The sequence below is a fragment of the Enhydra lutris genome, unplaced genomic scaffold, assembly GCF_002288905.1.
Source record: "Enhydra lutris kenyoni isolate GAN:26980312 unplaced genomic scaffold, ASM228890v2 scaffoldscaffold85, whole genome shotgun sequence".
Taxonomy (NCBI): domain Eukaryota; kingdom Metazoa; phylum Chordata; class Mammalia; order Carnivora; family Mustelidae; genus Enhydra; species Enhydra lutris.
Window position 1 is genome coordinate 9,088,234 of NW_019154169.1, and position 27,436 is coordinate 9,115,669.

At 57.2% G+C, this 27,436-nt stretch overlaps 2 protein-coding genes across 4 annotated transcripts in view; one reads left to right on the forward strand and one right to left on the reverse strand.

Moving 5' to 3' along the window:
* On the reverse strand, positions 1–8,321 carry LOC111161415 (exosome component 5). Its single transcript, XM_022525035.1, has 6 exons — positions 8,113–8,321; positions 4,022–4,135; positions 3,404–3,525; positions 2,090–2,230; positions 887–976; positions 1–184 (listed from the first exon to the last, which is right to left on the reverse strand). The coding sequence occupies exons 1-6, from the start codon at positions 8,246–8,248 to the stop codon at positions 92–94; spliced, it is 696 nt and encodes a 231-aa protein (XP_022380743.1). The 5' UTR covers positions 8,249–8,321; the 3' UTR covers positions 1–91.
* The window catches only part of LOC111161410 (branched chain keto acid dehydrogenase E1, alpha polypeptide), a 22,137-nt gene continuing 788 nt past the window's right edge, over positions 6,088–27,436 (forward strand). The window contains exons 1-8 of one of the 3 annotated variants that reach the window (XM_022525029.1): positions 6,088–6,267; positions 16,923–17,105; positions 17,209–17,295; positions 21,432–21,540; positions 24,462–24,623; positions 26,178–26,384; positions 26,604–26,745; positions 26,977–27,148. In XM_022525029.1, the coding sequence (XP_022380737.1) occupies positions 6,184–6,267; positions 16,923–17,105; positions 17,209–17,295; positions 21,432–21,540; positions 24,462–24,623; positions 26,178–26,384; positions 26,604–26,745; positions 26,977–27,148 (1,146 nt within the window). In that variant the 5' untranslated portion in view covers positions 6,088–6,183. Of the gene's footprint in view, positions 6,268–8,726; positions 8,881–16,922; positions 17,106–17,208; positions 17,296–21,431; positions 21,541–24,461; positions 24,624–26,177; positions 26,391–26,603; positions 26,746–26,976; positions 27,149–27,436 lie in introns of those variants that run through there. The other 2 variants (XM_022525028.1, XM_022525027.1) reach the window with 2 other exon arrangements.

The following is a 27,436-nucleotide window of genomic DNA, read 5'->3' on the forward strand; positions in this document are numbered from 1 at the left end:
CTGAGAGGCGAGGCCGGCTGCTGGTTTATTTTCCATGGAGGTAGTGGGTGGCGGCAGCGGTGGCGGGAAGGGCGCCCTGCCCTGGCTTGTCTCAGCTCTTGGAGTAACGCCTCTGCAGCGATTCCCGGTAGAAGCGGAACACGTGTTGCGAGGCAGCCTGGGCCGCAGCCAGGGACTGCTGGAGCTGGAGACGGGGAGAGAGCTGGTGGTACTGGGACCTCCCTGCTCCCGCACACCCCCCCAACCGACCCCACAGCCTGCCCTGACCCCGGCTGTTTCCCAGAGCCCCCAGACCTCCTGCTTCCCCTGCAGTGAGGCAAGTGGCCAGGGGATTGTTTCCAAGGCCTTTCTTTCTTCCCCACTTGGTGGGCTCTTTCTGGGAGGCGGAACTGAGAAAAAGGGGAGGACTTCAGGGGTCGAATTCTGGTAGCTCTGGGAGTGTGGACAGGTGGGATCAGGCATCTTGACCCCTGTGAGAGGCCTCAGCCTGGCCCAGCTCCAGCTGGAGATACAGAATTTTTGAGCCACCGGCCCTGTGATGCCAGATCATCTTGGAAGCTGTGGAATCTGGGATGCACCACACATTCCTAGGCTCACAGGAGGAACAGGTCGAAGTGGTCTGGGAGAGCAGAGCGCCGGGATTCTGGGAGTGTGCGGCTCTGAGCAGGAGATGCCTCACCTCCCGATCTCAACCTGAGGTGCTCTCCTCCTCTGCTCTCGTGACTGGGGCTTCCCTTTCAAATTCCCACAAGGGTTTCTGTGCCTACAACGTTTGAAAACGCCTTCTACACATAGAAGGGATATAAGGAAGGGGCTCTCCTTCCACCTCCCAGGGTCCCGACAAGACCTCACATCCAGGAGGGAGGGATCTGGTTACCCTCAGTACCTCAGCATCGGAGTAGAGCCCCTTGGTGGTGGACATCAGCAGCTTCCGTTCCACGCTGTCAAGCGCCAAGGTCAGGACAGCCCGGGCCTCCTAGGGATGAGAGGTAGGATGCCTAGACTCTCGCATTGGGCAGTCTCAGCGGGCCCCAAGGAGGGAACGTGCCCCTCCCCCAGCCTGCAGTCTCTAGGGTATCAGGTGGAGGTGTTTTGTCTGTGCACCATCTGCTTCCCGGGGCAGTGCCCTTGGGCCTTCCTTCTGCGGAACTGCTTCCCACCCCCGGATGTCACCCGCATGTTTCCAACAGGGGCTTCCAACGGGGGACAGCTGCACAGCCAGTCATCGGTGGGTACTTCTCGGCTCCCCGCACCCCTTCCCACCTCTGTCCCACCAGGGCTGGAAGCTGGCAGACTGTTTCCCACACTCCCTGGACTCTCCTGTTTAGGTGCCCCCGATAATCTGGGGGAGAGGCTGAGGGAGGGAGGGCTGCGTCCTGTCCTCACTCTTGACAGAAGCAGGGGCTGTGGCAGTTCCCGCAGTAGCTGTGGAGGGGAGGAGGCTGGCAGGGAGGGGAGGAGGCTGTCTCCAGACTTCCTCTGCCAGGGCCAAGCCAGGACGCCTTGTGAGTGCCCAGACCCAACTGTGGACAGCCTCTCCCAACAGTGCAGAGGGCGAGCACCCTATAGGCCGCTAGCCTCTGGGTATGGCCCTCTCTCCTGTTTGCCCCTTTGGCTCTTCCAACAAGATTCTGACCCATTTCCTGCAGGAAATTCTGTCTGAAATACTTCAGGCGTGTTCGGCTTTCCTGATGGGACGCACCCATCACAGTACAGGGTGAGTATCTGGGAAGAGCCAGAACCCTGGGCGCTGTGAACTTGAGCTGGTGAGGAAAGTATGGAGTTCTAGGGGCTGGTCCCAGCCTCGGGCAAGATGCTGGCTAGCGAATGGAACCGAACAGAACCAAAACGCATAAGACTGCAGAGAATGAGAAGCCAGATGAGGAAATCCTTACAGTGTCTGAGACCCTGGCTCCAGCTGGACCACTGTTATATTGGGTCTGAGCTGGGGTTCTAGCACCTGTGCTGATGAACAGACCAGGGCTTGCCAACCGGACCGACGTGATAAGAGCCAAGTGCTTCAGGGAAGCGAGGCCGAGAGGAGGAGTGTCTGCTCACAGCCGTTCACCGCCCCGGCCTTCAGACCTACCTTCTCTTGTTTGGCCGTGGGATCCAGCACAAGGGTCCCGTCCGCATTCAGAGCGCAGGTGACGCCACAGAAGAGGGCCCGCATGGGCACCCCCGCGTCCACCAATGCCATGCAGGCGGCGTTCAGGCAACAGGCCAGGAGCTGGGTGCCACAGGGCAGGGTTAAGAAGCATTCCCGTGATGGGGGTGGCCTGCAGAGCACCCTGCCAGTGCCTGTGGCCGATTCCACTGACTGATCACAGTGAGGGAGCAGGGCACAGTGCTTCTGAGGGGTTTTGGGACCAAGCAGCCTTGGGCTCCTGACCTGCTCTTGGCACCTCTCAGCTGTGTGAGCTTGAGCAAGTGACTTACTCTCTCTGAGCCTCAATCGGGGGTCCTAATGATACTCAACAGATTTGTCCTGAAGCACGTGCCAAGCACCTTCAGGAAACTGAGGGCAGGAGGGGAGGAACCTCCCACAATCACATGAGGAGGTAGTGGAAGGGCCAGGCCTGAAGCCTGGGGACCTGGAGGTAGCCACCACGAGGTGACAGAGGGAGGAGCAGTCATCTTTAGCGGAGAGGATTGGCTGTAGCATGGCGGAGGCAAGCCCGGGCCAGGAGCCAGACAGCCAGTCCTGCTTCAGTTTCCTCTAGTCTCTGTCCCCAGCCCCATCACAGCGGCTAAGGGTCCAGCTTCAGGGTCAGTCAGTCCCAGCTCCGCCACTGTCCCTCTATTACTTCTCTTCTAGGAAGCCCCTCTAGAAATGCCCAATTCTGGTCCTTGGCCCCAACCTCTCACCAAATCACTGGGATCTTTCTAGGCCAGGCTGCTGACCTAACTACTCTGCCTGCTCAGGACGGCCCTAGCATCGCCCCTGGTCAGAGCGGAGGCCAATGGCACAGGCTCTGCAGGCAGTCAGGCCTGGGCTGCAGTTCTGCCAATGCTGCCTTCCAGCTGTGTGACCCTGGGCAAGCGACGTTCCCTCTCGGGGCCTGCTTCCTCACCTCCAACATGGGAGCACAACAACACCCATCTGCCAGGAGCCTTTGGGCTCTGGGAGCAGATGGCTTGGGCTCAAAGGAATTGACCTAGCTGTGCCTTAGTTTCCCCATTTGGAACATGGGGATTATAGTGGCACCTGTTCGTTGTGCTGTGAGGATTTAAGTGAGTTAATACAAGTCAGGCACTCAGAGCAGTGCCCGACACAGGGTAAGCGCTCAAACTGTGTCTGCTGTTCTTCAACAAGTGGGTGACTGTCAAGTGTTTTGAGGCCTTAAGGGTAACAGAGCAAGGGAGGACTTCCTGGAGGCGGCAGCCCTGGGGGAAAGGATACAGAGCCAGCATCGCTGACAACCTGCAGCACCACAGTGATGGAGGTGCGGGGGTGAAGTGTTCCCAAGACCACGGCTTCACACGTGTTCCTGATCAGCCGCTCCCGGCTCTTCTCCGAGATGCCTGGGGAAATCAGGGGTGGGGTGGGGTGGGGCTGTCAGCCTCTTCCCTTCCACCTGGCTCACCTTCCTCCATGTGCCCCACCCAAGCCCTCTGGAAAGGGCCTGCCTGTGTCCGCCAGGGTTGGTGCAGGACCCTGCATGAATGACAGAGGATCCCCAGTGGGAAGGGGGTAGGGCCTGACTGATACCCACTTCACCCCTGCCCCCTCCAGCATCCAGCAAGGCAGCCTCTTGGGGGAGGAAAACCCCAGATTTCCCTTGTCCCCTGCTGCTGCCCACTCCCATCCCCGTGAACCCAGCCCCAGGAGTGAGGGGGTGAGTAACCTGGTGGAACAATAGGTTAGTGGAAAGGAGGGGAGACGGAGCCAGGAAAGAGGAGGTAGGACAGACAAAGGCTGGGGGGAGACACCAAGAGCTGGGGTTGGGGGGAGAAGGGAGAGGAGGACACCCGGGACAGTGGCGAGGAAGAAGCTAGAGATCCTGCTGGGCCCGATTACCAGGCAGCCCGATCTTTGGCCTCAGGATCACCTCCAAGGTGGCCTTGTTGAAGATCTCTTTGCTGACCTTCACCTCGGCTGGCCCGTACACGCCTGCCAGGACCGATGTATCCCCTGGGGAGACAGCAGAGGAGGCCTCAGGCACATCCTGCTTTCCTTGGGGGTCCCAGTGAAGCGCCAAGCCCCCTGTCACTCCCGGTCCAGCCCATCACTTGCCGGCAGTGATTCTCTGAGCATTTGCTGTGCTTCCTTACATGAAATGGGGATGATAATGGTGCCTCTTTCACGGCATCGTGAGGATTAGGTGAGGTAATCCACGTAAGCCACTGCGGACACTGGCATATGCCCAGCGCATGACCAACTTTAGCTATTGTTGACTTGATCAGGAAGTTCTTCCCATGAGCTAACCTTCTTCCCCCTTACTGCATTTGGTCTCAACTCCTTCCAAAGCTTCCTCCAACCTGTCCTCCCTCAGGCTCATGTCCCCCAGCTCTGCAGCAGTCGGGACCTCTGAGAAAGTGAGACATAACCTGGGAGTGGTCCTGAGTGGCATGAACAGTGGCCAGGGAGGTAAGACCTGGGAGTAAAGGCCTGGCTTCTGGGATGCCTGGGGGGCCCAGTTGGCCTTCAGCTCAGGTCATGATCTCAGAGTCCTGGGATCAAGTCCCGCATTGGGCTCCCTGCTCATCGGGGAGTCTGCTTCTCCCCCTCCCTCTGCCTAGTGCTCCCCCTGCTTGTGCTCTTTCTCTCTCTCTCTCTGTCAAATAAATAAAAAAAATCTAAAAAAAAAAAAAAAAGCCTGGCTTCTAGTCCTGTCTGCCTCCTGCTGGCCCTGTAAACTTGGCTGATGGTGCTCACTTCTCCGGGCCTCCGTTTTGCCATCTGCAAAATGAAGAGGCTGGACTACACCCGTGGCTTCCAAACCTTTCTCGCTGTAAGTCCCAAGATAAAAATACATTTCATGGGCACCACTCCAAACTCATGCAAACGTCTGTATGTTAAACACAACAAAGGCCTCACTAAACAACTCTTACCGTTGCTGCTGACACACTCTGACGCTTTCTACTTTATTCCAGTTAATTTACTTTTTACTTATTTATTTTTAAGATTTTATCTTTAAATGATCTCCAAACCCCACGTGAGGCTCGAATTCACCACCCTGGAATAAAGTCGCACGCACCTCGGACTGACAGAGCCAGCCCGGCGCCCTACTCTATTCCATTAAAAAAGAAAAGACTACGGAACACGTAGTTCTTATGGAACATCATGTGGCCCCCATGAACCTAGAGGTTCTCAACTCGGGCTGCACACTGGAATCACCAGGGAGCATGAGAAGATCCTGACACCCACCCCCTCCCCCAGGGATCCTAACTCAACTGCTGGGGTGGGGCGCGGGCACTGGGAGTATCCGAGTTCCACGGGTCATTCCAGCGTGCAGCTGGGCCCACAATCTGCAGTGGGCAACACAGAGTGGGAGCATAGGCTTCTAAACACAGAACACGGAATCCGCACAGTGGTTACAGATGCCTGGGGTGGGGTGGGGTGGGAGGGGGAGGGGTGGCGGGGAGACACGTGATGACAGCCTTGGCAGGTGCAAGGTGCATTCTGGGACTCTACCTATTTAACAACCGTGGAGGACATAAGTGGGTGGGACACACTCTCCACGGTCTGCACGGGTCCTGGGGGTTTGGGAGTTTTAGAGCACAGGAGGGGCTACCCTCCTCAATAATTCTGATGTGGAAGAAACTCCAAGCATGTGAATCAAGCAGCAGAGCTAAGTCTCAGGGAGGGCCTGGGAAAGTCCCCAGCATCCGGGCACATTTCCTGGGTTGGGGAGGAGGAGGAGGCTGCAGGGATTCTCTTCAGCTCCCGGGGAATCTGCCCTCAGAGGGGAACTTAACCACACAGAATGAGATCCACATTGTGGTCTTCATTCTTGTTACGCTGGAGGACCTGCCTGTGGCCCCCATGAACCTAGGCAGACCCTCCCTGTCACGTTCTCACGGACGTGGCTCCTGCAATTCTCTCTTCTCTGGACCCACATCCATCTTCAACTCCTCCCCCATGTATCTGAGCCCCGTGCAGCAAAGCTCCTAAAGACACACCTCTAATTTGCTTTTTCTTCTCCGCCCCCACCGGAGCAGCTCTTGACAGCATCATGGATGACATACGTCCAGACCATCCAGCCACAGCTCTGGAGGACGGATGCAGCTGGTGGGCCCTTACAACACTTCTCCAGGCCCCAGGTCAGTGGCCTCTCTTGGTTTTCCTCCTACCTTCCTGACCTCTCTTCTCTCTTCTCCTAGCTTCTCACAGGTTAGAGGGCCAAGGTCGAGTCCTGTGACGACTTCTCTTTTCCGTCTATGCTCGTTTTCTTATTTTCATCAAGTGATTTCATCCAATGAAATACCATCTATAGTCGGAGAATTCCAAATTGTATGTCCAGATGGGGTCTCTCTTCTGAATTGCAGACTTGTAGGTCCTACTGCCCTTTCCATATGGTCGCTGTGATGTCTACCAGGCCCTGCAAACTTACTGTTCCAAAATAAACTCCTCAGAGTCTCTCAGTACAGCTGATTGGGAAAAAACACCTTGGTGTTATCCCTCTCTTTCTTACACGCCAACACTGAACCATCTGCAGATTTTTACCAGTTTTAATTTCTTTTTTTTTTTTTTAAGATTTTATTTATTTATTTGACAGAGATCACAAGTAGGCAGAGAAGCAGGCAGAGAGAGAGGAGGAAGCAGGCTCCCTGCTGAGCAGAAAGCCTGATGCAGGGCTCGATCCCAGGACCCTGGGATCATGACCTGAGCCAAAGGCAGAGGCTTTAACCCACTGAGCCACCAAGGCACCCCATATCAGTTTTACTTTCAATATACACCCTTAATCTCACCATCTCCACTGCTTCTACTCTGGTCTGAGCTACCACCATCTCCCCTTCTTTCTCCTACCTCTATAGTCAACACTGCAGCCAGAGAGAGTTTGTTAAAATATATTAAGATCATGCCACCACTCTGAGCAAAACTTGGGAGCAGTGGCCCATAGCTCATTCACCAGGCCTCAAATGACATGCCATCGCCCTTGGTTCTCCCCAGCCTCCTCATTGCTCCAGCCACAGTCTCCAGACTATCCCTCAAACACACCAGGAGGGTCCTTCCTTCAGGGCCTTTGTCCTCGCTGTTCTCCATCCTTGGTATGTTTTTCCTCCTGGAATCTTCAGGTTGCTCCCTTATCTTTACCATCTCATCAAGGCTTTTCCTGACCATCCTGCTGATGGTCAACCCTTTCTGGCAGGCCCTATTTCCCTTCCCTACTATGTTTTTCTCCATAGCGTTTTCCTGTATATTTTACTTAGTTATCTTTGGTCTGTCTCCCTGACCAGAACATAAAATGTCAGATCAGGAATTAAAATATACATATATTTTTATCAATGTATTCCCAGTGCCCAGAACAGTACTTAGCACAAATACATGTGTGTTCAATGAAGAAACGAATGAAAACAGGTTTTGTACCTGGGTAAAAGACAATACCCCTAGTGAGGAAACGGAAGCATTTATGGGGACAAGCATTAGGCCTATCTCCAGAGGAATACTTACCTGGGTCAGGGAGTTGAGTCTAATTTGAGATGTATATGGCTAGGGGAAGGGGATATTTACCCAGCAGGTAAGACCTGCCCCAAACTCCATATGAGAGGCTCATACGGAGAGATGTGTATCACAGTCAAAGGGATATTTACCCCACCGGTCGGGAGGAAGGGGGACATCACTCTCAAATCTGAAAGTATTTACTTGGGGAGAAGACATCCTACCGTCCAGAGAGTAATGAGGCCGGTAGTGGTGATCTGCCCCTCTTCAAACCGAGTATTTGCGAGGGTGGAGATACCGACTGTCTCTCTTGTAGTCGGGAGGGAGAGAGAACATTATTCCGGCATATCCGGTAGTATCTCCCGAGGTAAAAGGAACTCCACCAGTCTAGGAGGGACATTTATCAGCTGGTGGCACTCCTTTCCATGATGCACTGTGACCTTCTAGAACAAATACAACGTGGCGAACCTGGCTCGGGCACTACTTAACCTAGGTTAAGTTCTTACCTTGCAGAAAAGAGGCAGAGCCATCAGGCCGAGACAATAGGTTCTGTTCACAAGCAAAGTGCCGGAGGCTACAGTTCGGGCCCCGTGGGCCGGACTCTGTCCCGGACTCGGTGCGGATCTTGGCGTCAGCCTGCATCTCCCCTTCCACCGCCCCAAAGCCCACGTGCAGCCGCGGACTCCCGCTTCCGCCCTAAAGCGCGCCTTTGCGTACAGGCTGCGTATCCACTGCGCACGCGCCGCTCCGGTTGCCAGGACCCGCGCGCGCACGTGGCTCCGCGTTTACTAACAATCTGGCTCCTCCTACTCCCGCCCCGCAAGTCCAGGAATGCCATTGGAGAGTAAAGAAGATGGGGCGGGCATTGGCGTGGGCTCATCCTACCCGAGGCCCCGGGCCCTAAAGCTCTGGGGCTCCGGTCAGGTTGTCCTCCTCTTTGCCTGTTCCAGAAACAACTAAGATGAGGCGGTCAGAGTGATTTTGGAAAGCTAGATTTTTTGGCCCTCCCATACCTGTGCCCTAGAGACCGCAGGATTAGTAGCTTGTGGTTTCTTGGCAGGGCGGTGCTAGCAGTTGAATCAGGTTCATAAAGGGGCAGTCCCCAGCCTAGTTGAGGAGAGGGGCGGAGCGCTGTGGGGTTGTTAGCCAAAATGGCGGTGGCGGTGGCGGTGGCGGTGGCGGCTGCGGCAGCGAGAGTCTGGGGCTCAAGTCGAGGCTTGGGCCAGGCTGGCCTGCTCCTGCGGCGGTCTGCGGCTCGGGGCCTGGCTAGATCTGTGAGTACCTGGGGAAGTTTTCCCTGAGGGAAAATAGGGATGTCAACACCGTCTTCCCATATGGGGGTCTGTGCAGGGAGTGAAGAGGGGGCGGTCGCAGAAGGGACAGGGGCTGAGAGGACTACTCGGAGAAGACACTCGGGAAGGACTTCCACTTCCTCAGGAGAGAAGTGAGGCAGCTCCTTCGTGGGCCCGGAGGGAGGGAGACAATTTGGGGAGAGGGAAGGGATTCCTTTTTAGTTGCTACTCATCCCCACGGGAGGCTGCGTGGACCCGGGACACGGGAGGAAGGCGAAACATTTCCTCGCAGGCATTGGAGAGTGAAACTGTCCAAGGGAGAGACTTTCTTCTTGGTAAAGATTCCCTCTGCCCCTTCAAAAAGGAGAAAAAAAGAGAAAGGGTTCTCCGGCGCGGGCTTTTAAAATGTCCTGCATTTCTTTGTTCCTTTGCTGCTGTTCTGATTTTAAAATGAAGGCGTAACAAAGTCGTTTGATCTTGTGTCCTGGATCGAATGTCACAAAAAGGACCTTGTCTGTTTCGGTCACTGAACAGAGGAGATAAGGTATAAAAATTTGCTGGGGAAAAGAGCTAGAGAGGTCCAGGCGGAGAAGCACCCTGCCCACATTTCTGAGTAACATTTGAGAAATGCCTAATTCTTTCTTTTTTTTTTTTTTTTTAAGATTTTACTTATTTATTTGAGAGCGAGCGAGATAGGGAGGTTGAGGGAGCATGAGCTGGGTTGAGTGGCAGAGGGAGAGAAGCAGACTCCCTGCTGAGCAAGGAGCCGGGTTTGGGGCTTGATCCTAGGACTCCGTCCTGACCTGATTGGAAGGCAGCCGCTTAAGCGAAGGCAGATGCTTAACTGAATGAGACACCCAGGTGCCCCCAAGAAATGCTTAATTCTTATCAAAAGGGTCGGAATCCTCTTGGGTTGATGCTGCTAACAGTAAGTTCACACAGCAGAAGTCTAGCTGGAAGTTTGATTAGAGGGAGAGAGGCACTGGGCTGTGGAAGAGCCATGAACTTAAATTTCACAGCCCAGAGAGAATGGTGTTTCGGAAGGTGAGTTCATATCCCGGCTGCTTTCCAGCTATGTGGCCTTGGGCAAAGGACTGCTCCTCTGGACCTCTACAGAGGGGTGCATTTTCCTCTTTTTAAAATGCTAACTGACTACCTTGTAGGTTGTAGTAAAATTAAAAAATGTAAAGTGAGAACTGGACCTGATATTCAATAAGAGCAATAGGAATGTTGGTCACTGTTGAAAGTGAGGGTGGAGGGAAGGGACAGAAACTGACCTTGGAGATCAGAAGAAAAAAGGAGGTGACCTTGGCAGGACCTGGATTGGTGAAGGCCCTTGGAAGGAAAACTGTCCAGATCTTCTGGGGTTGAGTCTGGCCCTCCGATCCCTAATCCTTTAGGAAAGAAAGATAGAATCTGTAGGAGGACACTCTATGTAAGGAGAGAAGCAGGGGAGGAGGGTGAAGAGGGTGGGCCCGGCATAAGGAGAGGGGACATAGATAGGAAAAGGAGACACTTGAAGCAGGTAATTCTGGAAAGATTTCTGGAGGAGGCTGGGGGTGGGGCAGCTTCCTGTGTTTGGGCTGTTCTTTGTGGCTGTTTTTGGAGCAATCAGATCCTAGGCGGCTGATCCTAGTCCCAAGAGTCCATTGGCTGGGCCTGTGGGGCGGGAGGTGGGTAGGGCAGAAAGCCGGGGAAAGGTCATTTATGGCTGATTAAATCTGCCTCATTCCAGGCTCAGACTCCCTGCTGCTTTTCCCTCTTGATTCTCCTCCTTCATTTTTTTGGTGTGATGTGATGTGAAAGGGAGATTTTTTTGGAGGGAGTCTTTCATAGTATTTATGTTTTATCTGTGCATTTAAAAGTTTATGTATTTATTTATTTGACAGAGAGAGGACACAAGCAGAGGGAACAGCAGGCTCTCCACTGAGCAGGGAGCCTGATGCAAGGCTCAGTCCTAGGACCCTGGGACCATGACCTGAGCCAAAGGCAGCTTCTCTCTCTCTCTCTCTCTTTTTTTTTTTTTTTTTAAGATTTTATTTATTTATTTATTTGACAGACAGATATCACAAGTAGGCAGAGAGGCAGGCAGAGATAGAGGAGGAAGCAGGCTCCCTGGTGAGCAGGGAGCCCGATTTGGGGCTCAATCCCAGAACCCTAGGATCATGACCCGAGTCGAAGGCAGAGGCTTTAATCCACTGAGCCACCCAGGGGCTCCCTGAAGGCAGCTTCTTTTTTTTTTTTTTTTTTTAAAGATTTTATTTATTTATTTGTCAGAGAGAGAGAGAGAGAGAGAGCGAGCGAGCACAGGCAGACAGAGTGGCAGGCAGAGGCAGAGGGAGAAGCAGGCTCCCCACAGAACAAGGAGCCCGATGCGGGACTCGATCCCAGGACGCCGGGACCATGACCCGAGCTGAAGGCAGCTGCTTAACCAACTGAGCCACCCAGGCGTCCCTGAAGGCAGCTTCTTAATTAACTGAGCAGCTCAGGAGTCCCTATTTGTGTATTTTTAAGTTTATGTATTTGTATAGTCCTTGCTTACTTTTCCCCACTTTTATTACTCTCACTTGTTTTATTTTTTTATTTTTTTAATTTTTAAAGTAATCTCTATACCTAATGTGGCTCTTGAACTCACAACCCAGAAATCATGAGTTGAATGCTCTATCCACTGAACAGCCTGGCGTCCCTCTCCCACTTGTATTTTCTAAGATTAAAAAGGAGACCATTTTTGAGAGAAGGGAAAGAGTAGTGGGATTTAGTCAAACAATATTTTAAACAATTTTTTCTGTTGTTTATTTGACAGAGAGAGAGAGAGAGACAGAGAGAGAGAGGGAACACAAGCAGGGGGAGTGGGAAAGGAAGAAGCAGGCTTCCTGCTGAGCAGGGAGCCTGATTCGGGGGCTTGATCCCAGGACTCTGGGATCATGACCTGAGCTGAAGGCAGACACTTAATTGATTGAGCCACCCAGGCGCCTTCTAGTCAAAGAAGATTACAGACCAGGATCTGTCCGCTAGAACATTCTGCAGTAGTGATGGTGTGCTAGGTCTGTGCTGCCCAGCACAGTAGCCACTTGAGTACACTTGGTTACTGAGCTCTCAGTGTGATCAGTATGGCCCAGGAACTGAAGTTTTCATTTTATTTAATTTTAATCAGTTTAGATAGCCGCAGGTGGCTGGTGGCTGCCACATGGTGGTGCAGGGCCAAGTGCAGAGATCTGCTTTGGGGGAGGGTGGAGGGGCTGTGTTGCACCTGACAGGTGGGTGGTTGGGGGAAAGGCTCGGGCTGCCTGACTTCATCTCTGCCTGCCTGCCTCTCTTTTCACCGTGTTCCTGTTGCTCAGGAGGTGTTTGTCTGATTCCCCTGCCTCCGGGCAGGTGATAGCAGACATTTTACTGCTCAGGGAGAAGAGGAGAAAGGAAACTTAACTGTCAGGGAGTCCTGAGCTGGTTTCTCAGCCACCACCTCAAGAAGCAAGAGGGACCCCAGCCAAGTCACTTCACTTCTGTGAGCCTAGCAGGTGGGGTGACTTGAGTCCCTCCTCTGGGAGGGAGGAAACACCTAGAGCTCGTTCTGTGTGGATCATCAGCGATGTTTTTCTGACTGTCGGGGTCCCAGGGCCCCATGTGCCGTCTCCAGGCGGCGGTGCCCAGTGTGCGTGGAGGCACGAATGGAGATGGGCATTGCTTATCTCCTCACCATATGGGTCCATTGCCCTCTTGGCTGGTGGCTTGAGGTCCAAGGCCTCATTTTTCACATCAGGAAGCACTTAGGAGTTACGTCACCAACTCACTCCATTATTCTGTCTAATACAGCCACACTGCAAGGTACTGGCAGTTTTCTCCTATCATGAGTGGGGAAACTGAGGCCTGGGGAGGTGAGGTCTGAACTGGGACTTCTGGACCGTAAAGCCCAGTGTCTCTCCATAGTACCAGGCTGCTAGGAGAAGCAATAGGGCTTCAGTTCAAGTCTTGCAACATCGTGCTTGGTCTGGTCTTGGCGGTCTGATCCTGGCGTGTATTAGCAGCTTCTGCTTGGGGCCTTAGGGGCTGATGAGAAGCTGGGGGGGGGGCGCGCCCCAGCCCCCACCACGCCCTTCCCTTCCTGCCCTTCAGCCCCGTGGGCCCCTTTGCCCTCCCTCCTACCTGGAGGCATTTGTGGGAATATGATCCTTTAGGTGTCAGCTGACCGGCCGCTTCCTGGGAGAAGCATTCCTGACCAGTGTCCATCTGTAAAACGGGGACAGCGATGGCACTTCCCTCAGAGAGACGTGAGGATGAAAGCAAATAGTCCTTAGGAGGCACTTGTCCAGAGTACTCGGTAGGATCTCAAGAAGTGGGGAGGCTACATACAGTTTTTCTCCCAGGACAGTAAGTCTGGGATGGTCAGAAAGGGTGTCCTCCCTCAGGACTTCCTGCTAGCGGTGCCCCGGGCCGCATCGTGCTTGCCAGAGCGCCCGTGTTCCGTGGCCTTCACGATACAGAGGACTCAGCCCGTTGGCAGCATCCACAGAACCGTCCACGGCCAGACCACCCCTTTCTCTCCAGCCTCCTTGGGCAGCTCTGTACAAGTCACTCCCCCGCCCCAGCCCCCAGGCCTGAAGTGAGATGGTCCTGCAGTCTCCATGGGTTCAGAGAAGGTGGGGAAGCGCATGGTATCAGCTCTCCTTCCTAACGTGTTGCAGCCTTATTTGTTCTCTGCTCTCTCCTCTCACCTTGGCCTTGCTGGTTGCTGGGGACTGGTGCCTTCCTCCCCCAGCCTCTGCCTGCCTCGCCCCTGCTGGTTCAGCAGGCTTCGGTGTAACTCCCCTTTCTCCAGAAAGCTTTCCCTCCTGTTCCCTCTGATGCTGGTCGCAGAAGATCCCCCTAAAGCCATCTCACCCTGGGCCTGTGGAGTAGCAGTTCTCGTCCTTTCCACAAGGGGACACTGGTTCAGGGAGACCTGGTGGCGTTGCTGGATAGGGACAGAGCCCCGACCAAGCCTTTTAGTGGGAGTCCCTTCTCCTCCCCCGCCTAGTGGGCGCCCACCTGGCGCCTGCTGCAGCCTGTAACCCGCGTGTTCGTTGTTGGTCACCTGGCCTCCCCTCTCATCTTCAGCCAGTTTAGGGCCCGGTGGGGTGCCATTCAGTAGCTACCTGCTGGAGTCCACTCTGAGGGGAGTCTTAATTAACCTTGTGGCCAGAGGGAGTGGCTCCACAGGGGGCCAGGCACCGAGTACCTGCTGGGCCATGCAACCCTCCAGAGCAGGCCTCTGTTTCCTGTGTGGCTGGAGCCAGGCTTTGTGCGACCATTGTAAGTTACGGGGCCACCACCGCAAACCTATCCCCCTCCTCCCCCTAGTCGGAAGAAAAAGAGGGTGGAGTTGCATCCTTCCTTAGACCATTCTACACTCCTCCCGCGGGGCGGGGGGGCATTTCCTCTGGGCTGGCCACTCACCCAGTCAGCACAGTAGCCTTGGGGTCTGCACCCCAGCATCACAGGCCCAGGAAGGAAGTCCTCCCCCTCCGCCCCACAAGGCAAGGCCAATGTGAGGTGTGCCAGGGTGCCCCGATGGCCGCTGCTCAGCCTCCAGAGGCAGGCAGAGCCCTGTCCTGACAGCCTAGTCTGTTCTCAGCCCTGTGACCTCGTCCTCTGCCCCCTGCCAGCCCCGAACCCCCAGCCGGCCTGTTCCACCGCCTGCTGTTACTGTCCAGGGTGCCCTGCTGCCAGACCTTCTCCCCAGCTCTTCCTTGTCCTCTTCCCGAAGGGCCAGCCATTTTCTGTTTCCCGTTTCACACCCTTCCAAGGTTTTGGGGTGGTTTTCCTTTCTACCAAGTTTTGAGCTCATGAATGCATCCCATCCATGTGCTTTGTGTCCCTCGTGGCAGGAACTTTCTGTCTCAGCCCTGTGCAGCCTTTCTACACATGAGGAAATTTGCGGGCTCAGGGCGTTTTGCAAAGAGCCATGTGGTGAGCTCAGTCGGCACCCACATCAGTCGGCTTCCAAGGCCAGCAACCCCACGCACTCATCCCTCCGTCCCTTTGGTAATGGCCTGCCAAGTGCCTGCTGTGAGAATCGAGCCCAGCGTGCTCCCTGCCCTCCCCGAGCTTGTGATCTGTGTGGGAGGCAGACACAGACTGCCGATCCTGGGGGTGGGGGACAGAAAGGTCCGGCCGGTGTGGGTGCTCAGGAGGGGGGTGTGTGGGCGGCCCAAGTTCAGTGGCTTCCCTCACAAGCAGGGGAAGTCTGCCGCTGTGGTCACGCCTGGACCTGCCCTGCCGTGGGGAGTGTCGTTTCCTTTATTTCCTCACAGCCACAGACGCAGATAAACGCCCCCGTGCTCACGCTTCCCCCTGGATGCTTGGCTGCTCTGCCAGGCAATTCAAGGAGGGGGAGTGGGGTGCACACCGAGCACCTGAGGGGTGTTGGGGAGCCAGCCCGTTGCTTGTTGAGTTCCTCCTGGAGGCAAAGCCGTGATCCCCGTAGATGGGCGGGCAGAAGCTGGGTCAGCCATGGCAGCTGGGGGGACGAGCAGGGCTTTGGGGTCTGCTTGTCAGCCTGGCCTGCTTTGAAAGCTGACTGACGTGTTTGTAGCTGTGGTGCAGGTGATGTTACCCCCAGTATCTCTGCTTCCTCCCTCTTCAGGCCGAGCAGGCAGGCTGAGGACCCAGTGATATCGTGGGTGCAGAGCTCCGCCGGCAGCTGGACAGGGCTTGCTTAAGGGGAGCACTGGCAGTGCTACCAGGTCAAGGTTGAGAAATGGGGTTGGCACCCAGAGGCTGCCCAGTGGACTTTTCCCCGGGTTTTCCCTGCCAGCAGAGGGGGTGCCATGCCTGCCAACCCCCAGGGCTCCTCTGGCCATCCAACGTCTTCCAGTTTCCACAAGTGACATCCCATCCCTCGCTTTCTGTCTTTGGTGTGTTCTTGTGACCCCGGCCTCCAGGGCTCCTTCCCTGACCCCCAGCTTCCCTCTTGCTCTCAGCTTGCTTCCTTGGGAAGGCCGGCTCCTTCCCATTCGCCCATGCTCAAGGCTTCTCTTGGGCAAGGATGGATCAGCCCCAGCCTCAGCCGCACTTGCTTGGCCGCCAGCTTCCTCAGTGGGCAGCAGTGACAGACGTCTTGCTTCTCTTAGGTCCCCAGAACCCGGCTAGGGGCTCGGAACAAAGCAGGTGCTCAAATATTTGTTGAAGGAGTCTCTGGGCCTGGAGGGGTGGGGGTTGGGACAGGAGCACAGAGGCTATCAAAGCATGGAAGTTTGCTGCGGGGAGAGGGGAACAGACGGTCAATAAAGAGATGGGCGCAGCCGTGTGGTGGTGGCAGAAGTGACCGTTGACATTTCCTGAGCGTTTGTCCTATGACTTCCAAGTACTCTGTTAACCAGTTTTGTGTGCAGGATGTTGTTCAAGCCTCACGACACTTCCACAAGGTGGTTTCCCTTTTACAGACGAGAAAGGGGCAGCTGGCAGAGGGGAAGTCACTCTCCTCTGGTCACCTAGCAAGGGATTTGAACCCAGGCAGGCTGACACCTATGACCCCAGAGACTTCCTTGATACCTGGGTGGCCACCCTGTTTGTGTGGGGGCAGTGAAGAGCCCATCCAGCCAGCTGGAGGGTACTGAGGGCGGGTGAGCCTGCGGTGGCAGTGGGTGATCGTGAATGGGGGTATCTGGTCAGACTGGAGAGGCTTTGAATGCCAGGGTGAGGCATCGGGGCCTCTGACAGAACAGCTCCTGGTTCTTGAGCCAACGGACCGCTGCTCCGCAGGGTGTTTAATCTTTACAGCCGCCTTGTGCGATAGATGGTATCTGCCCCCCAGTTTTACAGATGAGGAACGGAGACGCAGAGGAGTTCTGGTGACTTGCCCAAGGTCACACATGAAGAAAGCGGTGGAGCTGCGATCTGTACTCAGTGTGTCAGGCCACAGGGCCCACTGGGGTCCGGGGGGCATAACTACCAGGCCATACTGCCTGCCGCCCTGAGGTCAAGCCAGGAAAGCCTCTGCTGCTCCTGACATGAGCACCCCCGCCCCCACACTCCTCTCTCCCTAGCTCCCCCAGAGACAGGAGCAGCAGCACTTCCCGTCCCTGGATGACAAGCCTCAGTTCCCGGGGGCCTCGGCGGAGTTCATAGACAAGCTAGAATTCATCCAGCCCAATGTCATCTCTGGGATCCCCGTCTACCGCGTCATGGACCGGCAGGGCCAGATCATCAACCCCAGCGAGGATCCCCACGTGAGAGGCCCTCTCCTTCCCCCACTGTGTCTCCCATGCCTGGGCTCCTTGTCTGTCTCCTCTCTGGTCCCAACTGCCCCGCGTCTGTCTGCTCTGCCCGCAGCTGCCCCAGGAGAAGGTGCTCAAGCTGTACAGGAGCATGACTCTGCTCAACACCATGGACCGCATCCTCTACGAGTCCCAGCGCCAGGTGCGTGCGCTCGGCCTGGGGAAGGGGGTTCCTTAGGTCGCCCTGCCTGTGTTCGAGCCAGAAGATGACTCCTGAGCGGGGGGTGGTGGAGGTCCTTTGTCTTGGGGTCCTCAGAGTCCTTGAGGTTCTCAAGGATAGAGAACGTTGGAGGAGAAGTGTGGGACGGGTGCTGCCTGAGGGCGGAAGCATGGACCAGATCCTCCCGTGCTCCTGGCCGGGGGCGTGTCTGTACTGGGGGCTATCCGGCAGGAAGACCTGACGGGCTTTCCCCTGGGGAGCTCCCAGTCCCGAGAAACCAGGGTGCCCCTCTGTGCTTCCTGGGCGCCTGTATCACACGGACTGTGAGCCTCAGCCGTGTTTGTGGCGGCGGACAGAGACCTGGTCAGAGCAATGTCAACAAAGAGGCAATTTATGGACTCGGGTAACTTCACTTTCAGAGGGTCCTGTTTCAGGTGTGGCCGGATCCCAGGAGCTCAGTGTTATCAGACCTGTTTCTCTCACCGGGTGTCTTTTCCATGCTCTCAGCTTCCTGCATCTGGCAGGTCTAGGCTCCAGGATAGGTGGCGGAGAGAGGATCAGGGCACAGGCTCCAGGGCAGGACTTTACAACCCAAGTCTTCATTCTGCCATTTTGTAGCTGTGCCCTGGGGGAGTTGCTTCATTTGTCAGGTTTTCTGGTTGCCTTAAGGACTGCCAGTGGCATATGTCATGGCCTTAGGAAGAACGACACTGGTGTTTAGCCAGCATGCGGTAAATACTAGCTATCATAATCCTGCCGGGCTCACAACCTTTTTGCTTAGCAGCGGAAGGAGAATGTCTGCTCCCTGAGGTTCCAGCAAAGGCCAGGGCTAATGCTCTCGGTCTGGGCTTTGGTCACAGACCCTGCCTTCAGCCAGCCCCTGGCCAGGAGAACCATTTGCCATCCCCAGGATCCAAGAGAGCAGTGGAATCCATTCCTCCCAGGGCCCAGGGTTCCTGTGGGAAAGGTGGGATGAATGTTGGGCAACGGGCCCTTGGGTGCCTACGGCACCTGCTGGGTCAGGAGTAGGGATGGGCCTGAGAATCAAGCCCCCAGGCCATCCTGTGGACTAAAGCATGAAGCCCCCTGGCCTATGAGACAGTACTGAGCAGACTCCCACGCACAGGATACTACCTCTGGGTTTTCCAACTTAGGGTTGTACCTCTACCCCGAAACTTGCCCAGAAACTTCCCTTGGCCCCCGCACCCCACAGGGGCAGGCCTGGCCTTTCCTCTTCCCCTATCCCCCATTCCCCTGTGGCCTGGGCTCTCTGGGCTCTCTGCTCCCCTCTCTGCAGCCTTACCGCCAAGGCCGGGCCACCCCTCCCCCGCTCTTGACATGCCTGGGCTCCTCCCTGCCAGAGTTGACTGTGCTGACGGGAGCTTTGGAATCCCAGAGAAGCAGGTCTGGTCCCAGCCAAGTTATGCTGTGGCTATTCTTTTATTTCCTCAGGGGAGGTAGGTTTATGGTAAAGAAATATCTGTACATCTTAGCTGTAACATGCCTATATGCAGGGCTAAACAGAGGTTTTTAACCTGTAGATTAAAAGGAATAGAAACAACAGGGAGTCAGACATGCTATGTTTTCCCCTGTTATAATTTCCCGTGGTCAACCTTCATTCCATTTCTATGGAACATGGGCAGAGGTCTGCCTTCTCGAACCAGTTCAAACTGAATTAGGGTGCAGTGGAGGCTTTGGAATGGAAGGATCTGAGACAGAGCTGCTCTCAACTTTTGGTCCCTTGTGCTAATGGTGGGGGTCTCAGAGATAGTTTCCTCTCTGAGGACTTGGATATTTCTCTACATGGTTTGGTACCACGTGGCCTCATTGATTTTATCCCCAGTACACTTTAAGGAATGATAACAGTACAGTCTAACCCGATAGTCTCACTCTCTCTCAAATCGACCTGGCATCAGTGGCCATCGGACAACGATTTCGCCTGGCTTTGCCTCAGTTTCTTTGGTATGCTAAAAAGTGGGGATAGCACGGTAGGGGTAGGAATTCTGTGAGGTCCAGCTCACAAAGCGCCTTGTCCTCTGGCTGAGGAGGCCAGTAGGATCAGAGCAGACCTCAGTAAGAGCCACTCCTGTGTCAAGGCTCAGCTTATATTAGCCAGGCTTCTGCCCAGCTGTAAGTAACAGACCTCCCCCAGGTGCCCCCCCAAATCCTAACAGAAACCAATGCAGTTGCATAAACAGATTAGGAGGGCTTTTAATCTTGCATAGAGGAAATCTGAAAATGGGGTGTGGGCTAGCATGGTGGCCCCATGATGTCACTGGATACCCATCTTCGGCTTCTAGCTTCGAGTGTCCTTCATGAGCCAAATGGCCACCGGAGCTACCTCCATCATGCCGCATTCCAGGCGGAAAGTGGAAGGAAGGTGGCAGGTCAGACATGGCATGTCCCAGCTATCTCCTCATGCCCACCGTTCTAGAGCTTTGCAGGCAGTCCCACCCAGTAGCGTCTGAGACACTGCATGCGGTGCTCCCAGCTGCAAGGAGGCCGAAATGTGGTCTTTCCACGCGGGCAGCTGGTGCCTGTGGAATGCGATCTCGGTTAGCAAGCACAAAGAGGGGTAGGATACTGGGTAGGCGACCAATGACCTCTGCCTTGAGCCGAGTCCTGTTTCCTGGGTAGGAGGCCTCTCCAGCTCCTCCCCACACCCCCTCGACAGCCCTCCCAGGCCTCCAGCGCCCAGCATCAGCCCATGTGGCTGTGGGAGGTCAATTAACTTTTAATTGTCTCCCAACTTAGAAGAAAGCTTTATTCATCTAGTTCTCCCACCATGACAGCCTGGGCTGCAGAACACATGAGGACTGGGCAGGGGGCATCCCTCAGATACTGACTGCTCTCTCACTTTACGCATGGTGCCGGGGAGCTTAGTTCTGGCTGTGTGCCAGGGGTGCCGCAGATACCCGGCCAGACTTCACCTCTTAGCCCTAGATCTACTTGGCTTCTTGCCTTGGCTGTCCCACACCAAGTTCAGCCTGTCCAGACTTGACCTCGGTATCTTCCTCTCTCGGGCCATTTCTCAGCGGAGGGTGCCACCATTCACCCATCTGCCCAAGCTGGAGACCTATATCTCCTCCCTGTCTCCGTTCTACCCCTCGCATCACTTTCTCCCGTCTACTTTACTTTGTCCCTCCCTGTTTAGTTAGAAATCCATTCTGCTGCTCAGCACCATGCCAGGAGCCTAGATTTCCTGCATTTCTGCTTCACCATCGTGGGCGAGTTGGCTTTCATCCCACACGTGTTGCCTCATTTTCGCAAGATGGCTGCCACAGGTCCAGCCTCCCAGTGGTGTGCCAGGCGGAAGAAGGGCTGGGGCCAGCTACACTCATCTCTTTTATCAGGAAAGCCAGAGCAGATTTCCACTTAAGTCTCTGGCTGGAACTGTGTCTGTGGCCACCTCTGGCTATAAGGGAGATTGGGAGAATGTTTGGCTTTTTCAGGCTCTAGAGTTGGGGGGCTCAGGAGAAGGGAGTCGGCCAGGGCGTCGGTGTGGCCAGGGTCTGCCGCTCCTTGGCACTTTGACTCTCCTTAAGCCTCTCCCCTCCGCTTCTCTGCCTGCCTCCTGCCGTGACAAAGCCCAGCTACCACCCCTCTTGCCTGGTGGGCTGCACTCAGTCCTGCCGCCACCATCCATTTCCCACATGACAGCCAGAGAGCTGTTCCTGAACTGTCGCTCTGGGAACAGCTGTGGGCGTAGTTCTCAAGGTAAAGTCCTGTTGCGTCGTTCACGGCCTTACTGGGTATCACCTCTCCACCTGGTCTGTCCCCACCCCTCCCACTTTCTGCCCCAGCCATTCTGGCCTTGACTGTTCTCTCTCCTTGGAAACCTGCATCTCCCCCAGCTTTGCCCGGCTCAGGCGTTTCTCCCTGCTACCCCTCTGTGGTGGGCTGCAAACACACGTCGGCCTCCCGCCACACAGCCCTGGCGCTCTGCCTCTCACCGATCTAGCAGTTCCTCCGGGAAGGTGGGAACCCTGGCCTGGCCTGGCCCAGGAAGTGTGTCTGGGATGAGTGAAGTCTCCAGAAGCTGGACAGTTATCTGGATGGTTGCCTGTCATTGCCCAGCATAACGGAGCCCGGGCCCCTGGGCCCTCCTGCACCCCCAGGGCCGGATCTCCTTCTACATGACCAACTATGGCGAGGAGGGGACGCATGTGGGGAGCGCAGCGGCGCTAGACAACACGGATCTGGTGTTTGGCCAGTACCGGGAGGCAGGTATGTCTGCTGTGTTGGCCTGCGTCTGTGGTCCCCGTGGAGGCAGATCAGGCCGGGTCCCTCTGGGTGGTTAGGGGAGGCCCGTGTTAGCTACTCCGGATGCTCTTCTAGGAGCAGCGTGATGCCAGGGAGGATTAAGGAACTGCAGAGGGAGCTTTCTGAGCAAAAAAGGGCCAAGTCAGGTCCAGGGGTGTGTGGCGGCAGGCTTCCTCCGTCTGGAGGCCAGGCAGGCAGGCTCACAGAGAAGAGCCTGTGCTCGGGCCGCTCCGTGCTCTGCCGGCTGCCACTCACCAAGTTCGGGTCAAATTGCTTCCCTTCTGTGAGCCTCTGCTCTGTGATCGCCAACACAGAGCTGCTGATGGCACCGTGACCCCGGCACTATGACCCCTGTGGCACTGCGGCATGCAGTCAGGGCAGGCCTGGCCTCAGGGGCCCCACATGGGGACCCCATCCAGAGTGTGGGGCTCCCCTGGCCTCTCTGGGCTCTGTGTCCTTCAGGGAGCAGAGCAAACAGGAGGCCCTGGCAGTGCAGCCGGGGCTGGCCCCTTCTGAGTGAGGGAGTGACAGGACGGAAGGTGTGAAGCAGGTCGATGAGCATGGAGGAGTGACTGGGTAAGGGCTGTGGAGGGGAGTCACAGGGCAGGGGACACAAAGCCCGCAGCACAGGGTCTGGCACTGGGTAAGTGCTCCAAGTTGGAGGCATATGCCCCGGCGTGGGGGGGGGCGGCTGGTGGTGGTGGCTCTTACCTGGGACAGCTCTTCAGCAGCGGGCAGGCTGGCTGGGCAGGCAGCTTGGCATTCCTGTCTGCTCCCGTCCCTGTCCCCCATGCTGTCTGGGGACAGATGTCCTGTGTATTGGGTGTCCCCAGACACTGAGCTGTGGGCCCCCGCCGGATTTGCTGAGCACCTCCCACCTCCCGCTTGTTTTTGTGGAAGGGGCCTCTGGTGAGGACTCCGGGGTGGGCGAGCGAGGGGGGTGGAGCCGTGGGCAGCCGCTGGGCTCTCCACACAGTGGGGGTGGGGGGCTGGCCCTGGGTGCCCTGCAGGAGGGAGCCCTACCGCGCCAAGGCCCCTGCAGAAGGCAGCCTGCGTCTGGGCAGCCGCGAGGGGTGGGAGCCACGGAGACCTGTGGCCGGCCTCGCTGAGGCGGCTGCTCCCCTCTCTCAGTCCCCGTCTTTGGGGTGCGGAGAACAAGGGCGCTCTGAGCAGTAGCCAGCCCCCCTCCCAGCCGAGCTCTTCCAGGCCCTGGTGCTGTGCTAAGTGCTCGATACCTGCTTTTGCCTGCCCTGATCCACGGGAAGGAGCCTCCCAACAGCCACGTTTCCTGTCTGAGCCGGGCGGCAGGCAGCCCAGCAGGTTCTGGCCCAGGGTGCAGGCCATGAGCCTCCTGAGGGGTGGAGCCCTCTGTGGTGCTGCCCACGCGGGGCCATTCGGTGTAAACCAAGGGTGTACGTGGCCTGCTGGCCCTGGCACCGGCAGGAAGGGACCCTCATCAGGGAGCTCACGGGCAGCACGTTCCCACCTAGAGCAGTAGTTGCCACGGGGCCTGCGGTTTTCCGGGGCGTCAGGCCCGCCTGGGCCCAGGACTCCTGGCTCTGCCCGTGGCTTCTTGCGCTGTGAAGAAGCCCCCCCCCCCCCGCCACGGCCCTCCATCCCGCATCAACCTGGGCACTCTGTCTTTGTGTTATGTACCGCGTGGCCACCCTGTGAGTATGTGTGGGTGACAGGAAACCCCACGTCTAGTTCTGTGGAAGGCGAAGGCTGCCGTCCCGTCCAGCACCCCTCACCCCGATTGCCACTTAGGTGCGTGCTTGGGACCCGACTGTCCGGGCAGTGCTCACCGTGGGTGGGGTGTCTTGGCGGTGGCACCCCGTTAGCTGGTAAACACCCCCCCAGCCCCGCTGTAGCCCCAGTCATGAAGGGTGAGCTCTGTGTGGCCCCCTGCACCCCACCCACCACCTTACGGTGTGACCTCGAGCCGGCTCTGGGAGCTCTCCCACCTCAGTTTCCCCATCTGTAAATGGGGAGAATAAGCTCCCTCAGGGGTCGTGAGGATTAAGTTAATCTCTGGAAGGTGCTCCAAAGAAAGGCGCCCGGCCCCAAGCGTCGTATCCGTATTGCAGTCCTTCAGGGAGCGTGGGCACACAAAAGGTGGCTGGTGTGCAGTGGGACCCTGGTTACATAATCACGTGAAGGAAGAGCTCCCCAGTGGAGGAGGAGGTCTGGAAATGCCTGCACCAGCCAGCTGCTGCCCTGCAGTGCTCAGGTTCTGGGTGCTTCCACAGGCATCTTTGAACCCCCAGTGCAGCCCCTCGGCTGTGGGCGTGACAATCATCCCCCAACGAGAGCAGGTCGTTGCTCATCCCAGGACCACCTTGACCCCGTCCTGTCCGACCCAGCAGGCCAGGCTCCCTTCACCCAGAGCACTTCCGTGTGGTGGCAAGGTTTGGTTGGAAGAAAGGGTAGTACAGCCGTAAGCAGGTTCAAATATCATCTCTCTAGTTCAGAAGTTGTGGGCGAGCGGCCTGTACTTTTATTTGGTTCCTGTAACGATTTTGGAAGTAATGTATGAGTTGAAACATCGATAGTTTCTCATTAAAAAAAAAAAAAAAAAAAAAGCCAGATTTTGCCGCCTTTTGAAGAACCGAGCCATGAACCATCGGGTGTCTCCGAGCAGCCGGGGTGTTTGGAACAAGGCCTCCCTTTCGGGACAGGCCCGAGTTCTGTGTCCCCCCCCCCCCCCCCCCCCCCCCCGCGCGTGAGCCTCTGAATCTGCCTCCCCTTCCCGACTCCAGTTCCCATTTGGACCCACGGGGACATGGAGCCCAGGCAGCAGGGGCCTTGCCCTGGGATGGCCAGGGGTCGCTCTGACCCTGCGCCAGCCGCAGGCTCACGGGCACCCCGCCTCCCCCGGCCTGCAGGTGTGCTCATGTACCGGGACTACCCCCTGGAGCTGTTCATGGCCCAGTGCTACGGCAACGTGAGCGACCTGGGCAAGGGTCGCCAGATGCCCGTGCACTACGGCTGCAGGGAGCGCCACTTCGTCACCATCTCGTCTCCACTGGCCACGCAGATCCCGCAGGGTGAGGACTCATCAGGGGCTCGGGACTCGCACACCAGCGTCCTCCCTGGCGCGGCCCAGCCCTTCTCCGTCCTTGCCCTTCTGGGGGCTCCTGGGGGAGGGGGGGCCGGGCTCGAGACTTTCCAAGCACTGACACTTCTCGTCTGGGAGTCTCCAGAGGAGGGCTCTGGTTTGGCAGGCTGGGGCTGGCATGACCATGCTCTGGTTTCCTGACCTGCCGGTCCCGTCAGTCCACTCACCGACACGGCAACTGCGCGCGACTGAGCGGGAACCAGCTTCTTGCAAAGGGTCCCTGGGCAGAGCTGGGTTCCTGCCCCCAACCCTGCTCTCCCTCAGTCCTCGGAGTCTGACTCCACTGAAGCTTACTCTGGAAGCCCAGTCCCTAGAGCACTGAGTCACTTTGCTCAAAAGTGACCGCTTAGGGAGCAGAGCCCTTGGGCCAGGCCCACACCCACACGGCACAGAGACCCCGGAACCTGCCCTCACTCCCTGCCCTCCGGGCCTGCGGTCCAGTCATGGGCCAGCCGGGCTCTGGCTGTCTCTAACCCTGGGTGGCCGAGAGTCATGCATTGCCGTGTCCGTGGGGCTGAGCAGCGGGCTGGTCACTGGCCCATCCGTGTGCCTTAGCTCGCTTACTCCAGGTGCCTGGAATAAGGCGCCGTTGGCACCTCTGAGGTGGGAGGCGGGCAGGGCAGCTTTGTGAGAGGAGGTGGCATGTTCCCTGAGGGTAGGTGGGATTTCCAGAAGGCTGGGCCCTGGTCCCTTACCCTCCGTTTGAGTGACTGTTAGGCCTCTTGGCCGGCAGACATTGGAATCCCTGCTATGTGGGTGCCGTGCTGGGCGCAGTGAGCAAGAGACAGACGCCTTAGTCCTCCTCTGTGTGGAGGACACAGGCAGGAAGCACGCGGGGGGAGCACGGGGAGCAGATGAGGCGGGAGCAGCCCTGCAGGGACGGAGAGGGAGTTGCAGTGATGGAGGAAGGTAGGGGGTTGTGTCACAGGTGACATTTCTTACAGATCAGAAGGAGCCGGGGAGGGTGCCACGTGGGGTCTTGAGGCAAGTGCGTGCTAGACAGCTTGAGGGTCAGGAGCCTGTGGCAGGCGTGGAACCAGGGCGGGAGGCCAGGAGGGGCTCGGCGGTGGCGGGGAAGGCTGTGGATCTAGAGGAGGCTGAGGGCAGTGGGAGCTGTGGGGGAGAGAGGTGTCGGGCCGGAATGGCAGCCTGGTTCACATTTTAACCATTTTAACTGGCCTTTGGCTGTCCCTGGCAACGGGTGGGGGGGGGAGGAACAGGAGGCCAGTGAGGAGGCTGCTGGGAGCTCAGGCAAGGTGACCGGGTGAGCAGACCTACGGGAAGGAGGCCAGGGGACACGGGGTCAGATTCTGGCAGAGTTTTGAGGGTGGAAGAGGCGAGGGGAGCAGCTGGAGTCAGGGGAGTCACCATCGGCCAGGGGATGGGGGGTGAGAGCGGGGCGGGGGCGCTGGAGCGAGAGGACAGAGCCGGGTGGGGGGAGCATGCAGTTTTGCTCCTGCTCACCCCCTCCTCCCCCCCACAGCGGTGGGGGCGGCCTATGCGGCCAAGCGGGCCAACGCCAACAGGGTTGTCATCTGCTACTTTGGGGAAGGGGCCGCCAGTGAGGGGGACGCACACGCCGGCTTCAACTTTGCTGCTACCCTCGAGTGCCCAATCATCTTCTTCTGCCGGAACAATGGCTATGCCATCTCCACGCCCACCTCAGAGCAGTACCGCGGGGATGGCATTGGTAGGGGCCCAGTGGGCTGCTCCCCAGTCTGCGTGCTTGCCCCCCCCCCCCCCGCAGTCCTTTCCCTGCCATGTCTGTAGCAGGGGGTCGCAGGAACACTGCCTTGCCTGCTCCCTCTCCCCCCTCCCCTTTCTCTGCTCATTGTCCTCATCTGAGCTCCCCGCCCGCCCGCCTCACACCCAACCTGCCTCTCTGTCCCTGACCTGCCTCTCCCCACAGCTGCCCGAGGCCCGGGCTATGGCATCCTGTCCATCCGTGTGGACGGCAATGATGTGTTTGCTGTGTACAACGCCACCAAGGAGGCCCGGCGGCGGGCTGTGGCTGAGAACCAGCCCTTCCTCATCGAGGCCATGACCTACAGGTGCTTGCCTCCCCCATTCCCCCTGTGGCCTTGACCCCATCTTCCCTGCATGGGTCACTGTCCCCAGAATATGACCCCCAGAATACGACCCCGTCCCTTTTATTGGATACTCACATTGGATCCCCTTCGTGGCCTCTATTCCATTGCCACCCTTTCTCCCCTAGTCCTTGCCCTCCCTCCTAACCCACCGCAGGGGGCTCCTGCCTGACTGTGGGCCCCCTCCGCCTGCAGGATCGGGCACCACAGCACTAGTGATGACAGCTCGGCCTACCGCTCGGTAGATGAGGTCAACTACTGGGACAAGCAGGACCACCCCATCTCCCGGCTGCGCCACTACCTGCAGAGCCGGGGCTGGTGGGATGACGAACAGGAGAAGGCCTGGAGGAAGCAGTCCCGCAAGAAGGTGGGGGCCTCTCTCTGCTGGAAGGCCATGCCCCAGGGGGCGTGGTCCGGCGCAGTGTGTGGTGGAAAAGCCTGGAAGGACTGGGGGCACACGGAGCTCGGAGACCTGGGCATAGCCCAGCAGGGTCTCGCTGCAGCCCGCGGTGCCAGGCTGCCTGGGCACGAGCCTTTGCGGGGTCCTAGCTGTGTCCTCGGCAGGGACATGCCGGGATCCTCGTCGGGGGCTGTGCGAGGGGTAGGTGCCCTAGTCCATGTGCAGTGAGTGTCCCACTCTTCTCAGCCTGGAGCT